Here is a 13,120-nt window from a genome sequence, read left to right on the forward strand (position 1 = left end):
CCTGTAGACATTGTAGGAATTCCATTCCCTTATCCCCTTTACCTACCTCTTCTGTCCAATTAATATCGGGGTAGTTGAAATTCCCCCATGATTATTACTCTGTTTTTTACTCATTTCTTTAATTTAGCTGCATATTTCTTCCTCCATCTCCCTTCCACTATTAGGTGGTCTGTAGATTACCCCTATTAGTGTGATTGATCCTTTATTATCTTTTATCTCTATCCATATGGATTATATTTTTGTCTTGCTGATATCCATGTCCCTTTTTTCTATTGCCATTATGTTATCCCTAATAATTAGTTACTCCACCTCCCCTTTTTCCCCTCTCTATCTTTTCTAAATATGTTATACCCTGCAATGTTTGATTCTCAGTCCTGATTTTTCTGTAGCCATGTCTCAGTAATCCCTACTATGTTTGGTTCCTCCGAACGCATGATTGCCTCCAGCTCCCGTTTTATTGCAGACACTGTGTGCATTGCTGTACAGTTAAACTCATTTTTAATAGGATTTCCTCTCACTTTATGTTTAACCATCTTTTTAGACTCCTGTTCTAGAAGTCGATTTGTTGCCTTGTTAATGTCCTCCCTTACTTTATTCTTTCTTATGCTCACTTTTCCTGTTGTTTATATATTTAGGCTGCTTACATTTCTTGTAAGAAGGGGGGAGGGATCTACTAGTTGAAAGCCTTTGCCACCTCCCTATTTACCCTTTCTGCTAGGACATGGGTCCCATCCCAGTTCAGGTGGAGCCCGTCCCATCAGTACAGCTCCTTCCTGTCCCAGAACTGGTGCTAGTGTCCCATGAAAAGGAACCCCTCTTTCCCACACCAGCCCTTTAGCCACGTGTTAATTCTCCTGATCTGTCTGCTTCTGTGCCAATTTGCACGTGGCTCGGGCAATAGTCCAGAGATTACCACCCTCGAGGTCCTGCTTTTTAATTTAGAGCCTAACTCCTGATACTCTTTCAGCAGGACCTCCTCCCTGTTCCAACCTATGTCGTTTGTTCCAACATGGACCACAACAACTGGATTTACCCCCTCCCTTTCCAAGTTCCTCTCCAACCGCGAGATATCCCTTACCTTGGCACCGGGTAGGCAACACACCCTTCAGGATTCTCATTCTTGGCTGCAGAGGATGCTATCTATTCCCCCTAATTATAGAGTCTCCAATTGCTACCACATTTCTATTCTATTTTCTTTATTTTTTTTAGCCACTCGATCTACAGTGTGTCCCAAGATTTCCCTTGCCTCTAAGATGTGGCAAAATATCACACCACCAGACCTTGTTTAGGCTTTAACTAATGACATGAATTTAATGAATAATGAACAAGTGAATAAATAACAGCAATATAATCTACATTTACAGAAAAGACAATACTTCCTTAAAAACAAGGAATATCTGGATACCAAGCTATATTTTATAATTTACATATATATGTAGTCATTCATTTTTTACATATTTTTAGCCAACTCAGACAGCCAGCAGAGGTGTGATGGGCTGAATTGTATCCTTTTGTGCTGTAAAATTCTATGAATAGGAGACACAACTTCTGGTACATAGCAAGCACCTGCTGGATAGCCACCTCAGTCAGTCTCTAATTATACATAAATGTGCAAAAGAGCTGTGTTAATAGACAAGCATTCTGTAAATGCCTTGAGAGCGAGGAAAGGCCTGTGCTGGTAACTGACCAATAATGAATAAAGTCGAATAGCAATGCGAAATTAGGCATCCATGAGAACCATTACAGTTAACCACTTTCTTGACCATGGGTTTTGTTACCATCCTTAACTTTTCCGGTTTAAGATTCATATAGGAAAATATCCTCTCGATTTTTAAGAGCCACAAAGTACCACAAGTAGAATTCACCCACCCCTTGACCAGGAGAAACCTGTTCAATAGCCACAGGCAACTGCAGACTGTCTATCTCAGCCACTAACCAATGACCCAACAGAGAATCCATTGCAAAATTGCAACCTAAAAATAAATAGGATACTCCCAGATCTAAGCATCATTGATGACCACCCCCAGTCAGCTGCAAAACGAAGTCGGGCAAGAATCTGGAATTCGACACAAGGTTTGTGGCAGCTAGAACGCTTCTACCTCCTACCAGCATCTGCAGACTGGGAGGTGGAGTCCATTGTCCCAGAATAGGCCCTCTATGTAAAGGCTCAGCAAGTCATGTTTGTAACCTAGCAATTTGGTAAAATTGCTGTGGCAGTTCTATTTTCCACTCACCACCTCCAGAGATGCAACCAAGCATGTTGGTGGATCAAGATCCCTTGATTTATACACCTAGAACAAACAGCTGAAAGCAGGAATGGAACTCAACAGAAGCAATTGCTCCATGCAAGATCCAAAGACAGCCTTTGCCACAGCTGAAGTTGGGATACCTGCTACTAAGGATCTAATAAAACATAATTTAGGTCTATGTTGATCCATGCTGGAAGAACCATGATTTAACTGTTCAGATTGTTGGGTGGTACAAGTATTGATCCTTGGGCAGTAACCTCATTAGGTGAGAACACTTAAGTAGGACAGTCAGCCAGGTCAGTGGAAGTAGATTGGGAAAAGGGGAAGTGCAACGAGACCTGGGTGTCCTTGTGCACCAGTCGCTGAAGGTAAGCATGCAGGTGCAGCAGGCGGTTAAGGTGCCAAATGGTATGTTGGCCTTCATAGCGAAAGGATTAGAGTACAGGAGCAAGGATGTCTTGCTGCAGTTGTACAGGGCCTTGGTGAGACCAAAGCTTGAGTATTGTGTGCAGTTTTGGTCGCCTTATCTGAGGAAGGATGTTCTTGCCATGGAGGGAGTGCAGCGAAGATTCACCAGACTGATACCTGGGATGGCAGGAATGACGTATGGAGAGAGATTGGGTCGATTAGGCTTATATTCGCTAGAGTTTAGAAGAATGAGAGGGGATCTCATTGAAACTTATAAAATTCTAACAGGACTAGACAGACTAGATGCAGGACGGATGTTCCCGATGGCGGGGGAGTCCAGAACCAGGGGTCACAGTCTAAGGATAAGGGGCAAGCCATTTCGGACTGAGATGAGGAGGAATTTCTTCACCCAGAGAGTGGTGAACCTGTGGAATTCTCTGCCACAGAAGGCTGTTGAGGCCAATTCATTAAATATATTCAAGAAGGAGGTAGAAATATTAAAGCTAAAGGGATCAAGGGATATGGGGAGAAATCAGCGACAGGGTACTGAATTTGGATGATCAGCCATGATCTCATTAAATGACGGAAAAGGCTTGAGGGGCCGAATGGCCTACTTCTGCTCCTATCTTCTATGTTTCCATGCATTTCTAGGATCTCTGGTGTAGTGGGGACAGTTGGTAAATAAAGCGCCCTAGAGTATACCTGTAACTGGGGTATTGAATAAATTTTTAAATTAATTAAAGGAGTAAGTCATGGCAGGAGAGTTCAGACCCGTGTTCTGCTCCTCTTGCTCCATGTGGGAAATCAGGGACGCTGCCAGTGTCCCTGACGACCATGTGTGCGGGAAATGCATCCAGCTGCAGCTACTTGTAGACCGCATTGTGGCACTCGAGCTGCGGGTGGATGAATTTTGGAGCATGCACGATGCTGAGAGGGTCGTGGATAGCATGTTTAGCGAGTTGTTCACGCCTCAGGGTAGGGCTGCACAGGGGGTGACCATCAGGCGGAGCAACAGAGGCAGGCAGGAAGTGCAGGGAACCCCTGCGGACATCCCCCTTTCAAACAAGTATACCAAGTTGGATACTGTTGAGGGGGATGACTCACCAGGGGAAGGCAGCAGCAGCCAGCTAGCTTCCTGGCACCAGGGACGCTTCTGCTGCTCAGAAAGGGAGGAAAAAGAGTGGGAGAGCAATAGTGGTAGGGGATTCTATCGTAAGGGGAACAGATAGGCGTTTCTGTGGCCGCAAACGTGACTCCAAGATGGTTTGTTGCCTCCCTGGGGCCAGGGTCTGGGATGTCACTGAGCGGCTGCAGGGCATTCTTAAGGGGGAGGGTGAGCAGGCAGAGGTCGTGGTCCACATTGGGACCAACGACATAGGAAGGAAGGGGGAGGAGGTCAAGAATTTAGGGAGCTAGGTAACAGATTAAAGAGCAGGACCTCGAAGGTTGTAATCTCTGGATTACTCCCAGTGCCACGTGCTAGTAAGTATAGGAATGGGAGGATAGAGCAGATGAATGCGTGGCTAAAGAGTTGGTGTAGGGGGGAGGGTTTTACTTTCCTGGATCACTGGGCCTGCTTCTGGGAAAGGTGGGACTTGTACAAGTCGGACGGGTTGCACCTGAACCAGAGCGGGACAAATATCCTTGCGGGGAGGTTTGCTAGCACTGTTGGGGGGGGTTTAAACTAACTTGGCAGGGGGATGGGATACAGAGGGGAGCTGAAATAGGGGGTGATGTGCTGCCAATTATAGAGAAAAAAACAAGTCAGCTTGGTAGACAGGGCAAATATATAAGGGCAAGGCTGGATGGCATCTATTTTAATGCAAGGAGTCTTGCAAATAAAGTGGATGAACTGAAGGTGTTGATAAACACATGGGAGTATGATATTGTTGCTATCACGGAGACATGGTTGAGGGAGGGGCAAGACTGGCAGCTCAATATTCCGGGGTACAGAATCTTCAGGCGAGACAGAGGGGGAGGTATAAGAGGAGGGGGTGTCGCAATATTAATTAAGGAGTCAATTACTGCAGTAAGGAGGGATGATATATTAGCAGGTTCCTCTAATGAGGCCATATGGGTGGAGCTTAAAAACAAAAAGGGGGCAAGCACTTTGCTGGGAGTGTACTATAGGCCTCCAAACAGTCAGGGGGAGATAGAGGAACAGATATGTAGGCAAATCTCAGAGAAATGTGCAAATAATAGGGTAATAATAATGGGGGATTTCAACTTCCCCAATATTAACTGGGATAGTCAGAGTGTGAAAGGCTCAGAGGGTGTAGAATTCTTAAAGTGCATCCAGGAGAGCTTTTTGAGCCAGCATGTAGAAAGTCCTACAAGAGAGGGGGCGGTACTGGACCTAATTCTAGGGAATGTGGCCGGCCAAGTGGAAAAAGTGCTAGTAGGTGAGCACTTTGGTGATAGTGACCATAATATGGTAAGATTTAAGGTGGTCATGGAAAAGGACAGGGATGGGCCGGAAATAAACGTTCTAAATTGGGGGAAGGCCGATTTTAATAGGATAAGGCAGGATCTGGCCAAAATGGACTGGGATCAGCTACTTGTAGGAAAATCCGCATCGGAGCAATGGGAGGCTTTCAGAAGGGAGATTGAGATCATACAATGGCAACATGTTCCCGTAAAGGTCAAGGGTGGTTCCAAAAACCACAGGGAACCTTGGATGTCAGGGGATATACGAGAATGGATTAGGAAAAAAAGGAGGGCTTTTGGTAGATACAAAAGGCTAAAGACAGAGGAAGCCCTAGAGGAGTACAAAAAGTGCAGGGGGATACTTAAAAAGAAATTAGGAGATCAAGGAGGGGCCATGAAATAACACTGGCGAGCAAAATAAAGGAAAATCCTAAGATGTTTTATAAGTATATTAAGGGTAAGAGGATAACCAGGGAAAAAATAGGGCCCATTAGGGACAAAAGTGGCAATCTGTGTGTGGAGCCGGAAGATGTAGGAGGGGTTCTAAATGAATTTTTTGCATCTGTCTTCACTATGGAGAAGGACGATGTAGACATAGAAATAGGGCAGGGGGACTGCGATATGCTCGAACATATTAACATCGAGAGGGAGGAGGTATTGGCGGTTTTAGCTGGCCAAAAAATGGATAAATCCCCAGGCCCGGATGAAATGTATCCCAGGCTGCTGTGTGAGGCAAAGGAAGAGATTGCGGGGGCTCTAACACATATATTCAGGACCTCTCTGGCCACAGGGGATGTGCCAGAGGACTGGGGAACCGCTAATGTAGTACCATTATTCAAGAAGGGTAGTAGGGAAAAATCGGGGAACTGCAGGCCAGTGAGCCTAACATCAGTGGTAGGAAAATTATTGGAAAAAATTCCGAGGGACAAAATTTGTCTCCACTTGGAGAGGCAAGGATTAATCAGGGATAGTCAACATGGCTTTGTCAAGGGAAGATCATGTCTGACTAATTTGATTGAATTTTTTGAGGGGGTGACTAGGTGTGTGGATGAGGGTAACGCAGTGGATGTGGTATACATGGATTTCAGCAAGGCTTTCGATAAAGTCCCGCACAGGAGACTGGTCAAGAAGGTAAGAGCCCATGGAATCCAGGGTGCCTTGGCACATTGGATACAAAACTGGCTTAGTGGCAGAAGGCAGAGGGTGATGGTCGAAGGTTGTTTTTGTGACTGGAAGCCTGTGGCCAGTGGGGTACCACAGGGATCGGTGCTGGGTCCCTTGCTGTTTGTGGTCTACATTAATGACTTGGATATGAATGTAAAAGGTATGATCAGTAAGTTCGCGGATGATACAAAAATTGGTAGGGTGGTGAATAGCGAGGAGGGTAGCCTCAGTCTGCAGGACGATATAGATGGGTTGGTCAGATGGGCGGAACAGTGGCAAATGGAATTTAACCCGGAAAAGTGCGAGGTGATGCACTTTGGGGGGACTAACAAGGCAAGGGAATACACAATGAATGGAAAGACCCTAGGCAAGACAGAGGGATCTGGGTGTGCAAGTACACAGATCCCTGAAGGCGGCGGAACAGGTGGATAAGGTGGTAAAAAAGGCATATGGGATACTTGCCTTCATTAGCCGAGGCATTGAATATAAGAGCAAGGAGGTTATGATGGAGCTGTATAAAACACTGGTTAGGCCACAGCTGGAATACTGTGTGCAGTTCTGGTCGCCACACTACAGGAAGGATGTGATCGCGTTAGAGAGGGTGCAGAGGAGGTTCACCAGGATGTTACCAGGGCTGGAGCGCTTCAGCTATGAAGAGAGACTGGGCAGATTGGGTTTGTTTTCCTTGGAGCAGAGGCGGCTGAGGGGGGGGACATGATTGAGGTGTACAAAATTATGAGGGGCATAGATAGGATGGATGCTGAGGAGCTTTTTCCCTTAGTAGAGGGGTCAATAACTAGGGGGCATAGATTCAAGGTAAAGGGCGGGAGGTTTAGAGGGGATTTGAGAAAGAACTTTTTCACCCAGAGGGTGGTTGGAGTCTGGAACTCACTGCCTGAAAGGGTTGTGGAGGCAGAAACCCTCACAACATTTAAGAAGCATTTGGAGGAGCACTTGAAATGCCATAGCATACAAGGCTACGGACCAAATGCTGGAATATGGGATTAGATTAGACAGGGCTTGATGGCCGGTGCGGACACGATGGGCCTCTATCCGTGCTGTATTACTCTATGACTCTATAAGTACAACAGGCCACATATTGTCTACCCTGGGCAGGACATCATCAAATCAGTGGTGCCTTGAGCCAGGCAGAACTGGTTATATTCTTTTCCTTATGTATGCGTTAACAATATATCTTTCTTGAACAACCCTGGGCTGGTGAGTCAATGCTGGTGGATGCAAACCCAGGAAAATTTGACAAAGATGCCAAGCTTGCTGGAGAGGCAGCTCAAATTTAGCATATTCAGCTGTTACTATAAATCCACACTACACTTAATGTGGTGTATGAATCCTTTAAGATGGCTCAACGTTGGAAGAATACAGAAGTGGCAAGATATCAATGCAAAGCAATGCGTTATTTAAAAAAAGTGAATCAGCCAGTGCCAAGTAAGGCCCGTGCATGGTTTCTTCAGAATGTGATCCATGTCTGACTCTATGCCAGTGCTTGGTGGAGGATACTGAATGAAGTAGAATGTTTTCCCTACCCCATTAGTATAAAGACCATTGTAAGATAAGGTTGAGGAAATTAGACCAAACACACAACAAAGGAGCAGGCAGGTTACAGATATGTATTCATTTTTACACAAATCTTTGAGAAGTAAATTATGCAAATAGGTGGGGCTAAATAAATTCATGATTTAGACTCAGATCAGCAATTCTGTGCTGCTTTATAACCTTAATTCACAAATTACACAAAATGAAGTTGTATATTGGTGTACAAACACATTATGTCATTGACTACTTGTATTAAAGTCCACATTCCTCCACTTAGCAAGTTCAGAATCTCAGGTGAGCTACAGGCTGATGTAGCACTTCCCCAGAAAGGAGGAAATTGGCAGCATCCTTGCACTGGGGCCATTTTTGAGTACCTCCTACCACCTGCTATAGAAAATACTGAATACTAAAAGATGCACAAGTATGTAATCGAGTTTTAGTGACTGAGAACACAACCAGCTTACACACTTCCACTGGTCCATTCCTACCTGTATAAAGAACAGTTTTGGCTTGCCAACCAGAGATTTGCATCGATCTCCTCTAAAGAAACCGGTGAATTCTTTAATTTCTTTCATGCCATCTGTTCCATACAGAAACCCTTCCTCTCCATGGCTAAGAAAAATACAGACGAAAGAAGCTATTTCGCTGTAGTCACTCTTGGCAGCTATCAACAAAAAAAACAAAGTGATGAATTATAAATGCAAAAATAGTGTGATGGCACAAACTTGAAATCCAGGTTTAAACATCAAGACAACGAAGCTGAAAAGTCTTCCCAGACTAGAAAGATTTTCAGTTTTATAACAATTGAATCTCCAAGATTATCTGAACAAACATCATTGTCTAGAACAGTCAAATTGTTTGGAGATCAAAAAGGTCGACAGAAGCACACGCACAGAATTACATAGAATATACAGCATAGAAACAGGCCATTCGGCCCAACCAGTCCATGCTGGCGATTATGCTCCACTCGAGCCTCCTCCAGTCTTTCCTCAACTAACTATCAGCATAACCCTCTAGTCCCTTCTCCCTCGTATGCTTATTTAGCCTCCCCTGAAATGCATCTATACTATTCACCTCAACCACTCCGTGTTAGCGAGTTCCATATTCTCACCACTCTCTGGGTAAAGAAGTTTCTTCTGAATTCCCTATTGGATTTCTTAGAGGCCATCAATAAGAGATAGTCACCATGGATAGCTGCTGTAAGAAATTTAAATGACAGTTAGCCTGGGCTGGTGGGGGGGGTGCGTGTGGCAGGAGGGTCTCTCCTCAGGTTGATTGCAATCCATTTCGTTGGTAAACATCAGGGAAACGCTGCCCTAGCATCCAACTCAATAAAAACTCCTGGTAACATGAGGAACTGTGTGACATAAGGGTCTGAGCCATACACACATATGTACACTCACACACATAAGAGGATGTAGTAGACAGAAAGTGGGATGAAGTCAAGAAGTAGTAGAGGAGTCTTATACGCATGTCGTTGCAGTGGATAATACTGTAGCTCTCCCCAGGGAAGCTCACTCACCTGTTCCTAGCCCTGTACAGCTTTCTTGCCTATTCTGAACACTCACTCACTCTGTATGCGTGTATAGCCAGCTATAATGTGCTGTTTGAAGCCAGCACAAATTAAAATCAAAACGCCTTCACTATTGGGAGTTCACAATAAATCTTGGAACTAGATTGAAATAATTGGGATTACTTGTTAGTCAAATAAAAAACAGAACTTCTACCAAATTCTAACTGTTATTTGTATTTCCATTTTTATGGTTGGATTGTTTCTATCATCCAATGCTGCTTTGAGTAGAAAGTAGAAGGGTTGTCTTTTACGCAGGTCATCTTGTATATGTTTACACAATATTTCCCTTCTAAAGTAGAATGATTGAAGTATGTGATGTTTATACAACATGCAGAGACACGCAGCCTCATGGAAATCATTCACAATAGGTAGCATGATCATGAAAGACCCGCTCAGAGAACATGCCCAATAAGCTTATCTCCAGCAAACTCCTACCATCTCTCAGGTTTTGTTGTCAATCCTGCTGCTCAAATACAAGTATAAAGCTTAGTAGTACCTGGACTATTTTACATCTCAGCATAGGAATGGGTAACTTCACCCTTTCTGGTGAGAGGGGGGGCAAGAAAGAGACAGATCTTAGAATTTTAATTTCATTGATCAGGATCACTATACTAGGGAGGAAGTACTTTTAATCATCTTCTACTACTACTAGGGTCTAATGAGGGTGAGGAACTTAACGTAATTAATATAAGTAGAGAAAAAGTACTAGAGCAACTAATGGGACTAACAGCCGACAAATCCCCTGGACCTGATGGCCTACATCCTAGGGTTTTAAAAGAGGTGGCTGAAGAGATAGTGGCTGCATTGGTTTTGGTCTTCCAAAATTCCCTAGATTCTGGAGAGGTTCCAGGGGATTGGAAGGTCGCAAATGTAACACCGCTATTCAAGAAAGGAGGGAAGAGAAAAAACAGGGAACTACAGGCCAGTTAGCCTGACATCAAGCATCAGGAAAACGCTGGAATTCATTGTTAAGGAAGTGGTATCAAGTCACTTAGAAAATCATAACATGATTAGGCAGAGTCAACATGGTTTTATGAAAGGGAAATCGTGTTTGACAAATTTATTAGAGTTTTTTGAGGATGTAACTAGCAGGGTAGATAAAAGGGGAACCAGTGGATGTAGTATATTTGGATTTCCAAAAGGCATTCGATAAGGTGCTATATAAAAGATTATTACACAAGATTAGGGCTCATGGGGTTGGGGTACAGTAGCATGGATAGAGGATTGGGTTACGGACAGAAAACAGATGGTAGGGATAAACGGATCTTTTTCAGGTTGGCAGGCTGTAACTAGTGGGATGGTGCAAGGATCAGTGCTGGGGCCTCAGCTATTTACAATCTATATTAATGACTTAGATGAATCACAGAATCACAGAAACCCCACAGTGCAGATAGAGGCCATTTCGGCCCATCGAGCCTGCACCGACACATATCCCACCCGATCCCGTAACCCCTACACCAACACATATCCCACCCTATCCCCGTAACCCCACGTATTTAATCCCCCTAACACTAAGGGTCAATTTATCATAGCCAATCAACCTAACTCGCACATCTTTGGACTGTGGGAGGAAACCGGAGCACCCGGAGAAAACCTACGCAAACACGGGGAGAATGTGCAAACTTCACACAGACAGTCGCCCGAGACAGAGTGTAATGTATCCAAGTTTGCTGATGATATAAAGCTAGGTGGGACAGTAAGCTGTGAGGAGAACACAAAGAGTCTGCAAAGGGATATAGATAGACTAAGTGAGTGGGCAGTAAGGTGGCAGATGGAGTATAATGTAGGGAAATGTGAGGTCATTCACTTTGGTAGGAAGAATAGAAAAACAGAATTTTTTTTTAAATGGTGAGAAACTTTCAAATGTTGGTGTTGAGAGAGATTTGGGTGTCCTCGCCCGAGAAACACAGAAAGCTAGCATGCAGGTACAACAAGCAATAAGGAAGGCAAATGGTATGTTGGCCTTTATTGCACGGGGGTTGGAGTATAGGAGTAAGGAAGTCTTGCTACAATTGTACAGGGCCTTGGTGAGACCACACCTGGAGAACTGTGCACAGTTCTGGTCTCCTTATCTAAGGAAGGATATACTTGCCTTGGAGGCTGTGCAACGAAGGTTCAATAGATTGATTCATGGGATGAGAGGGCTGTCCTATGATGAGAGATTGTGCAGAATGGGCCTACACCCTCTGGAGTTTAGAAGAATGAGAGGTGATCTCATTGAAACATACAAGATTCTGAGGGGGGTTGACAGGGTAGATGCTGAGAAGTTGTTTCCCCTGGCTGGAGTGTTTAGAACTAGGGGCATAGTCTCAGGATAAGGGGTAGGCCATTTAAGACTGAGATGAGGAGGAATTTCTTCACTCAGAGGGTTTGAATCTTTGGAATTCTCTGTCCCAGAGGGCTGTGGATGCGGAGTCTTTGAATATATTCAAGGTGGAGATGGATAGATTTTTGGACTCTAGGGAAATCAATGGATATGGAGATCGGGCGGGAAAGTGGAGTTGAGGTTGATGATCAGCCATGATTTTATTGAATGGCGGAGCAGGTTCGGAGGGTCATATGGCCCACTCCTGCGCTTACTACTACTAGTACTCCTCAAGGCCACACAAGGAGATATTAGGACAGATGGCGAAAAGCTTGGACAAGAGAGGTAGGTTTTAAGAAGCGTCTTAAAAGGAGGATAGAAGTAGGCCACAAAAATTATAACATACTGAAACTGATGAAAAATGACCTCATCTTCCTTAATAAAAAGTGGGTCAAGTTGGGGAAGCAGCCTACAAACTTAAAACATTATTCACTGGCCTGTCTGATTTACCAGTGGCATATCCATGAGGCAATTCGCATATGTGGTGCACATGAACAGTTCAGCTGGCAAAACAGCTAGACATGTTACCAGGAGGAATATTGCTACAAAGGGGAAGCCAAAACAATACACTGCAAGCTACAAAGCTGCATAAACAGTATGATTGTCCATTAAGCTAATGAGCAAGATAGACAAAACTCCTGTGCATTATAATTATGCTGAGCAATAAAATGGTAAATGAAAAGGGGACTTCTACTACTGTGTCAAGAGAAATTTAAACAGCACATTATAGTAAAGCTTGCAGCTAAAATTCCACCTCAAATGCACATATAATCCTAGGAATGTGGCTGGATGGCAGAGGAATTAATGCAGGACTGGAGAAGAACTATACGAGATTGAGGGCCAGTTGCCTTACTATTTAAAATGCTTTGATGATGGATGCTTTTTTTGGTCACTTACATTAAGGAACAGAAGTAACAGAAAAAGCATTAAAAAAAAAAATACACAGTTCTGTATCGCATTGCAAAATGTTCCATGGTGCAATAATCTAGTCTCCATCATTTTTCTTGATTTGTGACTATTTTAAATTGATGACCCCTTTTCACTGACTCCCCAACCAGAGGACATTGTCTTTCCCCATTCACTATCAAAATCCTTCATAATTTAAAAACTATTAAAACTTCTCGCCTGTCCCCGCTTCAGTGGAAATAATCTCAGTATCTCAAGTCTCTCATCATAACTAAAATAGTGAGTACTCGGACTACAATTTGAAGATGAAGTGAAAATCGTCAAGCACACTGATCACATTATATATCACACACACAGAATCACAGAATCTACAGTGCAGATAGAGGCCATTTCGGCCCATCGAGCCTGCACCGACACATGTCCCACCCTATTCCCGTAACCCCACGTATTTAATCCCCTAACACTAAGGGTCAA

The 13,120-nt window shown here is 44.0% G+C and overlaps 1 protein-coding gene across 5 annotated transcripts in view; it reads right to left on the reverse strand.

Annotated features, from left to right (window-relative positions):
- Positions 1-13,120, reverse strand: part of casp3b (caspase 3, apoptosis-related cysteine peptidase b) — a 74,405-nt gene that overhangs the window by 21,865 nt on the left and 39,420 nt on the right. For all 5 annotated transcript variants that reach the window (XM_085981032.1, XM_085981100.1, XM_085980996.1 and 2 more), the window contains one exon: positions 8,291-8,466. In XM_085981032.1, coding sequence (XP_085837158.1) covers positions 8,291-8,466 — 176 coding nt within the window. The remainder of the gene's footprint in view (positions 1-8,290; positions 8,467-13,120) is intronic.

The sequence above is a fragment of the Somniosus microcephalus genome, chromosome 1 (assembly GCF_052327205.1).
Source record: "Somniosus microcephalus isolate GS21.2 chromosome 1, FLI_Smic_1.0, whole genome shotgun sequence".
NCBI lineage: Eukaryota > Metazoa > Chordata > Chondrichthyes > Squaliformes > Somniosidae > Somniosus > Somniosus microcephalus.